A 16,753-nucleotide genomic window follows, 5' to 3' on the forward strand; every position below is an offset into this window, starting at 1 on the left:
GAGGATAGTATAAGAAGCCATTGGGACACCTCCAAATGTACCAACGTCCAAATCATAGGGATGCTGGAGAGAGAAGAGGATGAGCAATATATTAAAAACTTATTTGAAAAAATAATGAAAGTAAACTTCCCTGATTTGGTGAAGGAAATAGACATGTAAGTCCAGGAAGCACAGAGAATCCCAAACAAGATGGATCCAAAAAGGACCACACCAAGACACATCAAAATTAAAATGCCAAAGGTTAAAGATAAAGAATTTTAAAAGCAGAAAAAGAAAAGCAGAGAGTTACTTACAAAGGAGCTTCCATAAGACTATCAGCTGATTTCTCAAAAGAAACTTTGCAGGCAAGAAGGTACTGACAAGATATATTCAAATTGGTGAAAAGCAAGGACCTACAACCTAGATTACTCTATCCAGCAAAGCTAGTATTTAGAATCAAAGGGCAGATAAAATGCTTCCCAGACAAGGTAAAACTAATGGAGTTCATCATCACCAAGCCATTATTACATGAAATGTTAAAGGGACTTATTTAAGAAAAAGAAGATCAAAACTATGACATTGAAATGGCAACAAATTCACAATGATCAACAACTAGATCTAAAAAAACAAACTAAGTAAACGACTAGAACAAGAACAGAATCATAGGTAATCTGGAGGGTTATCAGCTGGGAGGAAAAAGGGGGAGAATGGGAGAAAAGGTACAGGGATTAAGAAGCATAAATGGTAGGTACAAAATAGACAGGGGGATGTTAGGAATAGTATAGGAAATGGAGAAGCCAAAGAACTTATATGCATGACCCATGGACATGAACTAAGGGAGGGGATTGCTGGAAGGAAGGGGGGAACTGGGTAGGGTGAGGCAAAGGGGGAAAAACTGGGACAACTGTAATAGAATAATCAATAAAATATATTTAAATTAAAGAATACATATAAAATGATACTGTATTTCTGAATGCATGTTTTTTGATTTTGGGTGTTCACATCTATAGATCTGGAGGAAGAAATGTTTTCGGGGCAAGAACAGGGGCTATGTAATTACGTAAGTTACCATGCACGTAGGCTGCCCGTCCTGAAGCTAACCTGCCATTACCATCCTCCTTTCCAATGCACCCTGCATTTTATAAATAGAAAGACCTCACTTTCTAGTTGTAGGGGGAGCTTCTCTGAGGAACATGGATATGAACAGACCAAAGGAAAAAAAAAAAAAAGAAAATAAAAACCCCCCAGAGGAGGCAGGTAGGGAAAGAATTGTGGGACAGAGAAATATGGAGGAAAGAGTGGAAATAAAAAGAGGATAAAAAGAGTAAAATAGAATCGGAAACCAGAAGGGGAGGGGTGGGAAAAGAAGGAGAGAAAAGAAAGGAGGTTGGTGGATACTGACAACCTCAAACTTAGTGGCACTGGGCCCTTGTAGGTCTAGAGGGGAACAGGGGTGCTGGCAGGGGTCCCTTACTCTGGGTGAGTAGTAGTTGCTGGTGGTCAGTGTCATTCCTCAGCTTTAGGACTCAGCTACTTCACTGCCAACTACCTTGCAATGCCCAAGTAAGGCAAATAGGCCACTGATGTTCACATGGCTCTAACATATCCAAGAGGTAGAGCTTAATGACCAAACCTCTGGAAGTGAATACTACATCTTCTCTTGGTAACTGTTATTAGCAAAATGGAGAACAAGATAACAAAAACAAACAAATAACTCAATGTTCCCAGCACACTGACAATCAGCTTTTCTGGGGAAGGCCTGTGTCTGCTGCTATTTTGGTCATTCCACAGTGCTCAGTTCAATGGTATACCCGCCAGACATTTAATAAATAGCTAAACAGCTGGGAAATCTTAACACGAAGTATTGTTTTGGTTGGGGGGTAGGGATGCAGAAGAACGTTTAACAGGTCCTTTGGTGAGAAAACTGTCTCTGCTTTGTGGAGAAAAGGCTGAAGACACAATAAGACTCACAGAGTTAAGTCTTATGTTATTTGTTATTAAAGTGGTGAGGTCTTAAGATGTGCTTTTTAACAGTCTTTCGTTTGGTTGTAATTTAAGATGACTTTTACAAATTAGATTCTAATCCTTGCAGACAGAGATGGCTGTTACAGAATAGCCTTGCAAAAACACTAATCATTTGACTTGAAAAAGCATTCAGAGAAGGATGAAGGGCCATTAACTCTCATTCCACCCCTGGCTCGAGGAGGTCTAATGAGTCCTGGGTGGGCTTTCTGGGCTTAGGTGTGGGTATGGAATCTGGGTGGGCCTAGGACATCTGTTTTTACTTGGAACAACTTCTCTAGTTCATTCTGGAATCAGAGATTCAGGATCAGACCTGAGGACAATAACATTCAACAACAGTAACTGAACAGTAAAACCCATATGCATGGGTGAAGTGCCATCCTGGGTCAGGGGGATAGACATGAACAGGATATAGACAGGTTCTGTAAATAATTATAGAACAAGAGGACAAGTGCTACAAGAGAGGAATGTACAAATTTCAATGGGTACATAGCTGAAGAGCTTGGGAGAAGGAAAGCAATTCCCAGAGAGGATGACATTGGAGCTACACATTAAAAGATGAGTTCCAACAGGCCTGAAAAAGCAGAAAGGGTGGATATTCAAGGAAGAGAGAACAGAATATAAAAAAGCACAGAGGCATGAGAATCTCTTGTGCCTTTACTGAATAATGAGCAATCTCGCATCTCCCGGTAATGGAAATAAGTAATGAGAGGCAGGATTTAAGGAGGGAAAGGTAGGTATGAACCAGACTGTGACGTTTCTGAAAACATTCTAAGGGGTCTGTACTTATCCTAGGACACTAGGGAGCTACTAAAGTTCTTAAACAAGAATGGGGATGATCAGAGTGGGATTTTAGAAAAACCACTGTGTAGCAGATAACCTCAGGTTGACCAAGAACATAAAATGAACCTGTGATAGACATTGGGAAGCTCTTGATTTCTCCTATAGGAACAAAACTTTGGTTAGACTTTTTCTCTGGGCAACTGGGCCAAACTTAATCTAAATTGCCCTTGGGATGGGGATGGAGATAGAAATGGGGTCAGGTGTGAAAGGCACAGTGGGAAATGAGACTGTTAACCAGGTTGAGTAGTGCTCTTCAGCAGTGTAAAACAAAGCATACATAATTGAGATCTAAATCAAGAGTACATTTTCTCTAAGAGTAAGTGACTGATCCTCCGCTTAGGGCTAATCCATACTGACACTTAACACAGTCTGCACTGAAGAGGCCGAATTCTTGGTCGGTAGAGTTCAAGGCAAGCAGGTAGAGGCCTAAGAACCCTCTGCTTTTCACTTCACAGTTTCCCCTACTTGCCACAGTCTACATTTTTAATCTGTCATTAACACTGATCATAAAAACCAATCCTTTTAAGATATTTCTCCTCCCACGTCACCCCCAATGGTAGGTTTAAAAATTAATTTGAAAGAAAAGAGAGTTTAACGTCAAAAGCTGGGAATGTCCAGACTCCATTTCTTCTAGTACTGCCATATTACAGATGAGGCCCAGAGGGGAGTGAAAATAACCAAGGGCTGGAATCTTAAAGTTCTCATCACACACACAAAAATTTAGTGACAATGTATGGTGACTGATGTCAGCTACACTTACTGTAGTGATCATTTTGCAATGTACACAAACATTGAGCCATTATGTTGTACACTTGACACTAATAAATGTAAAGTCATATGTCAACTGTACCTCAATTTAAAAACAAAAGAGATCAAGGGTTGGGAAGGACTAATTTAGCTCCTAAGTTTTGTAAATTCTCCAAGGTGAGATGTTCTTCATAGAACACAAGGCTGATCTTGAACCCCTTAATAGTGGCTCTTTTCTAAACTTCACACATTTAGAGTTCAACTACAGTGACAGAATTCAAGGTACTTGGATGTGTGTTTCACACAGGATGTGCAAATGTGTTCCCTTTGCAGTATAGTATATAAACAAAGAGGAAGATTTCAGAGCAGTAGGTGGAGCTAGTGAGAGAGAGACTCATGGCCAGCACCTGGGGTCCACTCTAGTCTCCTGGATTTAAACGTGTTAGTAGGATTTTCATCCCACCTAGATTTGTGGCTGAGTGGTGGAACTAAACTTGCCACTGGTTTCTGTCTCTATCCTGCAAACTGGACAGCCAATATGAGGGACTAAGATGAATGTTAACTAAATTCTTGGTTTTGTGTTAGAGAAAGTCCAAGTTACTAAACTTCATATCACTCGATCATAACAGTATCACAGAATATTAAGATTTACTATGTATTTTAAAGGTAAACTAGTCCAAGCCCCAGCCCATATAAAGTATGAACACCAAGAATGACTCCTCCAATATATAGCCTCTATTCCTGAAAAGGATCACTCTCTAGTGTTAGATTATCTCCAATGGTAGAAAAATCACAACCTTACAACACAGGATATTCCTCTCATAGAAAATATTATACTTTCTTAAAGGATACTTTCCTGCCTCCTATAACTTTCAACTGATTGGTCCCACTTCTGCTGTTGGAGCTTCCCAGTCAGATCCCTTTTTTCCACAGCAGGCTTGCAGTTGGCCGAAGACCACAATCACGTCTCCCATGGCCTTTCCTTCTCTAGAGGAAATGTTTCTCTAATGATACCATTTCCAGTTCCTTTAACTTCCTATCAGCCCTGCTCTAGACATGCTTCTGTTTCTTCACACTTCAGCATGGAGTCTAAGGACTTTTTCAGGGGTAGTTTATCTTAGTATAGAGCTGAATAGGACCATCAGGTTATCCTTTTGTTGAGCTTATAAGATTATACCTCTAAAAATATAGCCAGCTTCATCTTCGTAGCTAAAACACATTATTAATGTATACAAAGTCTGTCCAGAAAAAGTCAGGCCGTTGTTAATATAATGAGAACAGTTTGCACGTCAACGGAACCTGGCAGCCACAGAGAGAGGACTGAAACGCACATGCATGAACAATGATGACGTCACTGTAATAGTCAGTGGGGGTGGTAGACACCGTTGAGTGAACATGTGTACTATATGACTGTAACATTTGAAATGACCGAACAAGTAGAGCAACAAATCTGCATCAAATTTTGTGTTAAACTTGAACATTCCTCTGTGGAAACTATTTGGATGATTCGGAAAGCTTTCGGGGATGATGCAACGAATGACTGGCAGCTTCATCATGACAACACACCCGCTCACATATCATGTCTTGTGCAGTTTTTTGGAAAACATCAAATCACCCACGTGACTCAGCCCCACTACAGCCCAGATTTGGCACCCTGCGCCTTCTGGCTTTTCCCAAAACTAAAATCGACTTTGAAAGGGAAGAGATTTCAGACTGTCAATAAGATTCAGTCGGAAAATATGATGGGCAGCTTGATGGCAGGCGACTGTGAGAACTGTGTGAGGTCCCAAGGTGCTTACTTTGAATGGGCTGAGGTATCACTGTCCTATGTATGATGTTTCTTGTATCTTCTTCAATAAATGTCTTTATTTTTCATATCACATAGCTGGATACCTTCTGGACAGACCTTGTTGTATTCAGCTGAATTAAACCATAATCTCTGCTAAAGTGTGGTCTTCCTATCCCAAACCTGAACAATTGATTTTCTAAACCCAATGCTGTAGTCTCTCTATTTCTCTATGTTCATTTTTGTCTATTGTTTTAGTATTACAGTATTTCCTTGAGTCCTACTTTCCATAATCTAAAAATCTGATAAAAGTCTTCGTTTAAGTTGCTAATAAGCACAGTTGAATAATAAAGGATTAAAGATAAAATCTCTTGGTTTCCTCTAGGGAGAGAGCAGTCTCTTAGTCAACACTTTCTGGACACCACCATTTAATCAGCAATGAACCCACCTAACTATTTATCTTTCTATTTTGCCTCAGAATACTATGAGAGACTATTAAGTCCTACTGATATGCAGATATGAAGTGAATATATGTTACCCTCCCTAACTTCCTGGGCTAATAAGAACTATCAAATCACAAAATACTCTTGGCTTAACATGACTTGTTCTTAGTAACCTATGATCATTGACCTTGGTCTAATTGTTAAGGTGTTAGGCACACAATTCTCAGATCTGTTCTGAGGTTTATAGAGCTGACATCTTGGGATAACCAAGATATGAATGCTGGAACAGGGTAAATAGATGGGAAAAAAGAAAGACCTGGTACTTAAATGCTAGCACAGGCTACTGGGCATGTCTGCTGGCCTGGAAAGCCACACTTCCCCAAAGACTGAGGAAAGATGGTGTGCAGGACAATGAAAAACCCATGGGTGTGTGGTCTTGTAGCAGGCTGTACCGTTAGACTTTCCTTAGACTACTTTGTCCAGCCCTAATGATGAGATAGCTCCCATCTGGACACACTTCCCAAGAAAGGCATAGGAACTTACATCTCTCCTAGGAAAGGTGCTCAGTAACTTGAACTCATCCCATGGAAATCCTTTGGAAGCTACAAAATCAAAGACAATCTGGAGCTTATTGCTGGCCAGGAAACGCCGCTCGAGAAACTCTCCACTGGGGGTCCGGATCCGCAATTTGCTAACGGGCTCAGCATCTTCTTCTTTTGGCTCTGGAGGCAGGGCTTGCTCTAAGGAGAGCCGAATGGCCTGAGGAGAGCAAAAACCACGTGTTAAACTATGTGATGGAAGACACTGTTGGTAGTCAGGGGAGAGACTAGGAAAAAGCTGCTGCTTTCTATAAACTCATTAAAAAGTTGTCCATTTTTTAACCAAGCCTAACACTTGAACAATAGAATCATGTGTTTTTCATTTGCTTAATATTAGCCCAGCAATTTTCAACACTTTTCATCTCATGGCACACATAAACTAATTACTAAAATTCTACAGCACACTAAAAATACATTATATTTTTTGCTGATCTGACAAAAAATATGTGTAATTTTGATTGATTTAAAAAAGCGGTAGTTACCCTTTTTGCTCCAAAGTGATTTTTTAAAAAATCAGCTATCTATACTTGCATATAAAGATTTCTGGTACCAAGAATTAACCAATCAGACACAATCTTATTATGTGATGTGACCAGTAAGATGCAACTCATATGACCTTTGTATTTATGGTTCAAGTCAGGGTGTTCATACTGAACAGCTATTGTTGTGTTGGTTGTTGTCACTTTTTTATTTGACAATCTAAGGTAAAAGAGGTCAGTGTCCCTGACTAAATAGTCAGGTATTGCATGTTTTAAAAATTCTTGCAGCACACCAGTTGAAAATTACTGTATTAGGCCCAAATGGCAATTAATTAAAATAAATCTCTCCTTGATGGCACACATATTATTAAATTGATGGGCAACTCCATAGGAAAAAAAGGTTATTTATTTATTTATTTTTTAACTGAAGGGCTGGGTATTTGTGATTGAGGAAAGAGGTATCAAATACCCTGTTGCTTCCTTCCTAGGATAAAAAATAAGGCTATAAGAAGCATTTACAAACCCCCCCCAACTATTTATATTTGAAAAACATACATTTCCTAAGTAGAAATAATTTAAGAGTTTGTAGAATACTGGATAACAGATTAACATCAAAATGGGATGGAAAGATTTTGTTTGGGGTGATAAACTTTAGAAATAGACATGGTGACAGTATTTTCTGAATATGCATATATATAATCATATATTATATATGATTATATATAGTAATTATTTATTTTAAAAAATTAATGGTATGCATAGGTATATGTCCCAGGTTGCTGAGAAGCTAATTAAACCACCAGTCAGGATCAACATTCTTACAAAAAAAAGCAGGAATCTGGCCATTAGCAAAAACACTTTATCAGATGTCACTGTTGGATGTTTCATAATATTAAATGGCATTCATTGTGGAAGAATAATATGAACTGAGGATAGGATGAGAAATATTTTACACAGTTGAATTAAGTTTCTGTTAGCAGAATATAACTGAATTTTTCTTTTCTTTTTATTGAATTTATTGGGGTGACAATGGTTAACAAAATTGTACAGGTTAAAGGTGCACATTTATATAGCACATCATCTGTACACTGTATTGTTTGTTCACCACCCCAAGTCAAGTCTCCATCCATCACCATCTATCCCCCTATACCCTCCCTCCACCTCTCTCCATCTCCTTCTTTCCTTGGCAATCAACACACTGTTGTCTGTCCATGAGTTTCTATTTTTTTTTCATTAACCCCTCATGTAGCTCCCCACCCCTGAGTCCTCCAGACAGCTGTCAGCCTGCCCTTAATTATGAGTGAAATAATATAATACTTGTCTTTCTCTGACTGGTTTATTTCACTTAGCATAATACTCTCCAGGCCCATCCATGTTGTTGCAAAGGGTAAGATTTCCTTCTTTTTTATGGCCAAGTAATATTCCATTGTGTAAATGTACCACAGCTTTTTTTATCCACTCGTCTACTGACGGGCACTTGAGCTGGTTCCAAAGCCTTTTTATATTTCTGACTTATGTAAATTGTATCTGTTTAAAAATGCATTAAAATAACCAACAGAAAAACAAAGCTTGCTAAGATACCAGTATAGATAAGAAATTAATTTGTGTCATTCAGGAGAATTTGATTGGTTCTAACACTAAAGTATGTACAAAGAAAAATTTAAGAATTTCTGCAGTGTGTAGAGAAAGCTAGTCTTTTCTAGGACTGTGAGGCTATTTTCCTTTGTGAGGCACTGGATAATATCACCTACCATATAGGGGCTATAAAGACAGGGATTATATTTTTGATACGAAGTTCTCAGTGTGGTGTCTAATATATAAGAAGCTTCAGTTAATGGGTGCTTGGAGTTGCGCTGGTGAGACAGCTCTACACTCTCATTTTTTAAAAGATTATATTTATTTATTTTTAGAGAAAGGGGAAGGGATGGAGAAAGAGAGGGAGAGAAATATCAACATGTGGTTGCCTCTGGTGCGCCCCCAACTGAGGGCCTGGCCTGCAGCCCAGGCACGTGCCCCAAATGGGAATCGAACCAGCAACCCTTTGGTTCGCAGGCCAGTGCTCAACCCACTGAGCCACACCAGCCAGGGCTTATTTTTTATATGGGAAAGCTGATACCCAGAAATGGAGATATAAGAAATATAGTTCAAAAATTAGAAGAATGGGAAGTTAAAATATTTTTTGCCTTTTTCTTTTGGACAGCATGAGCAGCAGTTTATTTAATATTGGTGTCCAGGGTCAGCGATGACTATCAGCTGAATATTTTCAAGTATTAAACCATTTTAGTATGCTGTCAGATATTAAAAACCCAACGAATACATGATGCTGTGTACATTAAAATTAAATTCCATTGTATTATGTTTTTACAGCATTCCTTATACTGTACCATAGTTATTTGTTAATGTCTGGGTTTCCCACTAGCCTGCAGGCTACATTAGGGTGTGGGAACATGTCTTATTTCTTATTCCAAGTGCAGTGCATGACACAAAAATAGAAACTCAATATGTAATTGATAAGGGATTCAATAAACTAATATGTTAACTGAAATAATGCATGTGAAAGTGCTTAGTGTGGTGGTAAAGACATAGTAGGTGCTCAATAAATGCTAAAATAATCTGAATCTCATGGGCTCTCCTGATCGTCCCGAGAATTGATCGTCCCGAGTTTCCTTTCTTTAAGTCTAACTTGCTCCAGCACCAACTGTTCAAATTAATTTTCTGCATGTGTCCCTTAGGGGATAACTGTGAGTTGCCTGTAGGCATAAACTACCTCTGTGGATTAGAGTTATATACATTTGCTAAACTATTAAATGGGGTCATTTTACTATTTCTAACACTGGTGGTTCTTTAAAAATCATACTTTTGAGATTTAAAAACATTATTCCTGATTATAAAAGTAATAAAATTAGTTGAAAAAGATTAAATAAAAACATTAAAATTAATTTCTAGATTCACCACTAAGAGAGTGCCACTGCCATTACTTGAATGTTTATACCCATTAATTTTTTAAACCATTTTAAGTGTATAATTTAGTGGTATTTAAGTACACTCACAATGTTGCGTTACCATCACCACTATTTCTAAAACTTTTTCATCACCTCACACAGATAATCTCCATTAATTTTTCATGCATGGTTTATATACATTTAAACTTTCAAACCAAATTTGAATCGGTGTTATACTGCTTAAAGCTTTATCTTTTATTCAAAATCATATATTTTGTCATTGTTTTAAAGTTTTTACTGAACTATAATATTCATATAAAAATGAGTACAAATGTTAGGTGTACAACTTGATAACATTTTTTGAAAGGGAACATACCTATATAACTAGCACCCTGATCAAGCATCTCTAAAGTCCTTCTGCCCCTTTCTGAGAATTACCTTTCTCAAAGTTAATCACTATCTTGACTGTTAACACTCAGTTTAAAAAACTTTAATCTTTAAATTAAATGTAATGTGTGATTAGGAAATAGGCTCTGGGTGTGACAGAGGTTCACATCCTGGCCATTAAGCACAGGACAAACAGCCAAGAACTTCAGTTACCTCACATACAAAACAGGGCCAATAACATCTTCCTCACAAAGATTCTTATATAAAATGCAGTGATGTTTATACAGCACTTAGTAAGTACTGACACAAGGTCAGCCCTCAGTAAGTGCCTAACATCAGACCTCACGCTGTCACACTGCACTCAACAGATGAGTCATTTTTGGTGTTATCATGATCGTTATCGTTATTCCCTTTGCACCTACTTTACATCAGTACTTAATGTGATATTTCCTGGTTTCTCCTCCTGTTCTCCCCTTAATCCACCTGTCTGCTTGCTTTTTGTTTTGACATTTTCCTGCACAGTATAACAACAGATGCTATATTATTGTCTGAACTCAACTAATTATTCTACAGAAGAATAAACAACAGTAGCTCATTATCCCATTCATTGTGCAGACAATGTCTACTCCTCAATGCACCCAGTCTCCAGGGCTTTTCCCCAGAAAGAAAACAGACCTCAGATATCCCACACCAATGGTTCAATGTGGGAAACAATGAAGAGATATTAGGTAATAGGTCAGCAATCTTGGGATCTAAATACCCAAGATTTCCTGGCAAAAGAACTAAACTGTATCAGTAGCTTGTTTGAAATACACTGGCTGAAAGCAAAGGCCTTGTATAAGTAAACCCTGTTGAAAAGCAATGATATAAAGGACACCTATACTTGAATAGCAGCCTTAGTAAACACCATTGTTAAACTTCAGTTTAGTTTCCTCAACAAATATAGTTTTTAATCTGCATTTTAGGTTTGTAACAAAACAAGGAAACCTAGTATAAATAGGATATATGAACTGATCTTGGATTTTTTGTTTTACTAAAACTTAAATATTCAGAGCATTTAAATAAAAGGGATGAGAAATGGGAACTTAAAAAAAATTAGATGGTGAAGATACATAGCCAGAAAAAACTGTTTCTACACAATTACATTTTTAAAAAGGATACACTTACACCAATCTTTTATAATAAGAATGAAAGACTGCCTTAATTTACACACACACATATGCATACATGAATACATGCACACACACTATCTTCTATGCTTCTATGAGTAATCATCAAATAGTTTATAGATGGTTGAAGCAGAGTGTGAAATAGGCTAAAGTTAACATTTATTAATTCTACGAATTCTCACTGAGTACCTCCTACGTGTGAGGTGTTGTTCTAAGTAATGGGAAAATAGCAGTGAACAATATAGATTTAAAAAAATTCTACTTACATGGAGCTGAAATTTTAGTAGAATGGGAGAAAGATAACAAATACACACACAGGAAAATATGTAGTGTGTTGCATAGTGATGAGTGGTATAGACAGTGCAGAGTGCTGGTAGAAGGGAGGGAGGAGTACAACTTTATTTTAAGCCTCAATAAGAAAATACTGTAGGCCTCAATGAGCAAAGGCCTAAAGGAGAAAGGAAGTCACATGGGCATTTATATCTGAGAGCAGTATTATAGGCAGAAGTCACAGAAACTGCTAAGCTCTGGTGTCTGGGCTGAGGAAGAATAGGAAGGCAGCCAATGAGGCTGGGGCAGAATAAGAATAAGAGGAGTAAGAGCTCAAGTTTGAGAGGAATCAAAGGGGAGGGATGATTAAATCATATATGGCCTAGAGCAGCCCATTTAATTTTTTTCCCCCAATTTTAAATTAAGGTATAATTTAAGTACAGTAAAATCCACCCTTTTAAATGTAGAGTTCTTTAAATATTGACAAATGTATGCATTTGCATAACCATCATCAACAATGAAGACAAAGACCAGTTAAATCACCCTCCCCCCTAAAAAACCTCTCCCATCCCTAACCCCAGGCAACCTCTAATCTGTTTTCTGTTCCTGGTTTTGCTTCTACCAGAATGTCATATAAATCTAATCATAAATATGTAAATGGCTCCTTCTTTTAGTGTAATGCATTTGAGATTCATCCATGTTGTTAAATATATCAGTTCATTCCTATTTATTGCTTAGTGGTATTCCATTGTATAGGTATTTCACTTTGATGATTCCTTTTCCAGCTAAGGAACACCTGAGTTGTTTCTAGTTTTTAGCAACTACCATATAGCCACTATAAGCATTTGTGTACAGCTTTTTCTGTAAACATAAATCTTACCATTATTTTTACTTCACTTATGTGAATACCTAGGAGCATGACTGTTGGGTCATATAAGTATGCATATATTTAACTTTATAAGAAAGTGCTAGATTATTTTCCACAGTGGATGCACTATCATTAATGATTCTGATCATTAATGTATGAGTTCTAGTTGCTCTTCATCTTTGCTAGTTCTTCGTATTATCCTTTTTCTTTTAAAAAGCCATTCTAATTGGTATGTATGTATCTATTGTGGTTTTAATTTGCATGTCTCTGATGACTAATAATGTTGAGCATCTTTTCATGGTGTTCTTGTGTATGTCATCCTTGATAAAGTGTCTGTGAAATATTTTTCCCATTTTTAAACTTGGGTCATTTGTTTTATTATTGGATTTTGAGAGTTCGTTATATATTCTGAATATCAGATATACGATTCTCTCTCAGTCTGTGGCTTGGTTTTTCAATTTAACAGAGCCTTTTGAATGGAAGTTCTAAGTTTTGATGAAGTCTAATTTAGATATTTATTATTTATAGATTATACTTTTGGTGTCAGATCTAAGAAATCTTTGCTTAACTCAAGATCATATTTTCTCCTAGGTATTTTTCTAGGACTTTAATAGTTTTAGGTTTTATATTTAGGCGTAGAATCTATTTTGAGCTAACTTTTTGCATGTGATGCAAAGTATGGATTGAAAGTTTTTTCATTTTGTTTTTACTTTTTTGTATATAGGTATCAAATAATTGCAGCACAATTTGTTGAAAATATTTTCCTTTCTCCATTGAATTGCCTTTGCATCTTTGTTGAAAATCAGTTGACTATGTGCAGGTCTATTTCTGGACTATTTGTTTTGTTTCGTTGATCTATGGGGGTCTGTTTTTTTTTTTTTTTGCCAATTCCCACACTGTTTGGATTATATTAAGTCTTGAACTCTAGTAGCCCAAGTGCTACAACTTGTTTTTCTTTTTCATGACCATTTTGTCTATTCCAGTTTTATTGCCTTTTTAATATCCTCATTCAGTGAGATGTTCACTGATTTTAGAGAGGGAGGAAGGGAGGGAAAGACGAGAGAGAAACATTGACCAGTTGCTTCCCCTACACCTACACACCCTGACAGGGGATCAAACCTACAATCCAGGTATGTACCCTAACCAGGGATTGAACCTGCAACCTTTTGGTGTATGGGACAGCACCCTATACTCTAACCAACTGAGCCACCTGGCCAGGGCTTACTGCCTTTTCATATAAATTTTAGAATTACTTTGTCAGGTCTCCTGCAAAAAATCTGCAAAGATGTTGATTAGAATCACTGTAAAGATTTTAGCTTTTATTCTGAGATATGAAGCCATTGTTGGTTTTTGAAGTGACATGACATACCAATTGCTTCTGAGCCCATTATGTGAGAGCCCAGTACAACTCCTACAGAAAAACCAGACTAAGGAGCCCCCAGTAATTGCAAGGGGGTACCTGTCTATGGGCCCACAGGGAGGCAACTGTGCAAGTCCACCAAGTCTAGAGCCCAGGCCTACCCACCTAGGACATAATTGATTGTTCAGCTAGTTTCCTAACTGAGGCTCTGACACAGAGACAGGGCAGTTCTGATCTGATCACATTAGCATATCTGAGAGGGGACTAACATTCCTTTGGGCCAGCAGAGCTACTTGAAAGGTTTTATGTCTGTGCTCCAGCATGTCAGCACAAGGTGCAGTGGAGCTGGCTTCCAGGACTGTAGCAGATCTAGACTTTTGTATTAGGCATGTGTTGGTCGTTTTTTAAAGTGCATGCCAAATGTGTGGTCTTTTTTTTCTCCAGAGCTTTGTAATATATATTTTCTGACTGGAAACATTTTTATACAGTACTCCAACAATCATTTTGCTTTAAATAAGTAAAAAAACAAAAGAAAGAAAGAAAGAAAAGAAATAATAAAAATAAAAAAATAAAAAGAGCTCTGACTGGCATGGCTTGGGTTGCTGCTTTGATTCCTGGTCAGGGCACATGCCTGGGTTGCAGGTTCTGTCCCCAACCTGGGAGCGTATGAGAGACAACAGATCAATGTTTCTCTCCCTCTCTTTCTCCTTCCCTTACCCTCTCTCTAAAATAAATAAAATCTCTTTAAAATTAATAAAAGGTTAATTGAAAGACACATAGGAAAGGCAAAACGAAGGCATGGAGTCAAGTTGGGAGGCTACCAAAATAATTCAGATTAACAGATGTTTGTTTGGGTAAGGGTGGTAGTAGGGAAGTTAGTGAGAAGCACTCGAGTTCCATACATATTTTGAAGGTAGACTCAACAATATATGCTCATAAAATGTGGATATGAAAGAGAGAAGTCAAGAATGATTTCAAGGTTTTGGCTCAAACAACTGGAAAGATTTTCTACGTATTAAGATACAGAACAGTGCAGAAGGAGAAGAAGACATGCTAAGTTTGTGATGTCTGTTAGACATCTAAGAGGAGATGATGGGCTAGTAATTTAAGTCTGGAAATCGGGAGAAGGGAGGAGGTGGAGACAGAAATCTGAAATTCAAATACGTAGACAGTATTTAGAGTCATGATACCAGATAAGATAATCAAAGAAGTATAATGCATCCTACATAGGAACAGTTGGTCTGACCCAATTTGACAGACATTCTTTGCTCCTGGCAACCAATCATCTTTCTAGAGAGTATGACTAGCTTCTTCAAAATATAGCGCCATTGCTGGATAAAATAAGTCAAGGCAAATGATCATATTTCTGAAACCACGATTCAGACATATAGTCTTTGGGCTGCTGCTGGACATGAGAAACAATCCGTTAGGTTATGATTTTGATACCGTGAAACTAGAATGTCTAGTCTATGTTAATGGTTTGTGAAGCTGACAGTAGAATACTTCAAACTAGAAGCATCTAAAAGTTGTGGTTATGTGGTCTCTATAATCATAATGAGGTATATTTATGTTTTGGCAGCTACTATATTAAGTTGTTGTAGAGATTCAATAAGGTCTGTAAAGTGCTCAGCACAGAATTTAGCACATATTAATTACACAGTAGATAGTGATAATGATGATGGCAGGGAGGATTAGCCATGGCCCAGTGTGATGGTGTTATTTTTATGTGCCAAGAAGCACATAAAATAAAATAAAAACACAAATTATAAAGAGTAATTTTACTTTAATAACTTATTCAAAGTAATTCTTGCAGTAATAGGTAGAAAGAATACCAGATGGGAGCTCTGGTTCTGCTTTTACCAGACTAAGGGTAGATAAGAATTTTAAAATGGGGTTTTAAATCCTGCTATGATCTTACTTTATCTGTACAGTGGTAATGATACTCTCTTCCTTACCCATTTTGTAGAATGGTTGTGAAGATCAAATCAGAAGATTGAAGGGAAGTATTGAAACTTTGAATTCTGTGCTCTTCTGTTCTCTTTTAATGGTCTTTAATAATATCTAACATTTTCTAATTGAGGAGGCATCAAAATGTAAAAGGAAACAACTCTGGATAGAGAGGAAAAAATGCAACCTTTTTCATTTGTTTGCAGGAACTAGCAGCTAAAGGCAATAGCTTTGTGTCCATTCTCTCTCAGTCATGACTCTAAAACTTGGCCCTGTTAGCCTTAGCTCTACTTATTAGACTGTGTTCTAAATTTGTCTGTTTCAGTGTTTCCTGAGGAAACCCTGTGTTCATTAATACCCAGCCCATGCCCCATCCTTCCCCATCCATCTATTCATCAATCCATCTAAAATGCTCTTTTACTTCCATTTTTAACCATCAACGTTTTACCAATCCTCCAAAGCTTCCTTCTTTGTGAAGTCTTTTTGGTCTTTTTGTTGCCTTCCTAGGCAGAGATCATCTTCCTCTGTGAAATACCTTCAGCACTCTGTGCTATCTGAATAGTTTTTATAACATATCTTTTCCTGTGGTTATTTTGTATTTCTCTACTCTTCTGTATTAGACAGTGAGCTCCTTAATGGTAGGGATTATACCTTACACTTACAATGTAGTTTCCATAGCATTTGATTTTGTACATAGAAGATGAACAATTATTTGCTGAAAAAGGACTTAAAAGGCCTGTGAGTCAAAAAGTTTAGTTGAAACCTCCTCTATTTACCAAAAACCCAGTGGCAAAAAATAATACTCAGGAAAGAATTCTTAAAGGGAATATAGTTCATACATTTCTCTAGTTACTATGAAATGCATCTTTTAAACTGGACTATCAGAAAATTGTGTTATTTGGGCCTTTATAG

The 16,753-nt window shown here is 37.4% G+C and overlaps 1 protein-coding gene across 1 annotated transcript in view; it reads right to left on the reverse strand.

Annotated features, from left to right (window-relative positions):
- The window catches only part of FAF1 (Fas associated factor 1), a 394,387-nt gene that overhangs the window by 35,293 nt on the left and 342,341 nt on the right, over positions 1-16,753 (reverse strand). Inside the window, exon 18 of the mRNA XM_054572862.1 lies at positions 6,364-6,579. Within this exon, the coding sequence (XP_054428837.1) occupies positions 6,364-6,579 (216 nt within the window). The remainder of the gene's footprint in view (positions 1-6,363; positions 6,580-16,753) is intronic.

Source organism: Pteronotus mesoamericanus, unplaced genomic scaffold (genome assembly GCF_021234165.1).
Source record: "Pteronotus mesoamericanus isolate MK-2021 breed Mesoamerican mustached bat unplaced genomic scaffold, CSHL_Meso_final contig_105, whole genome shotgun sequence".
Classification (NCBI taxonomy): Eukaryota; Metazoa; Chordata; class Mammalia; order Chiroptera; family Mormoopidae; genus Pteronotus; species Pteronotus mesoamericanus.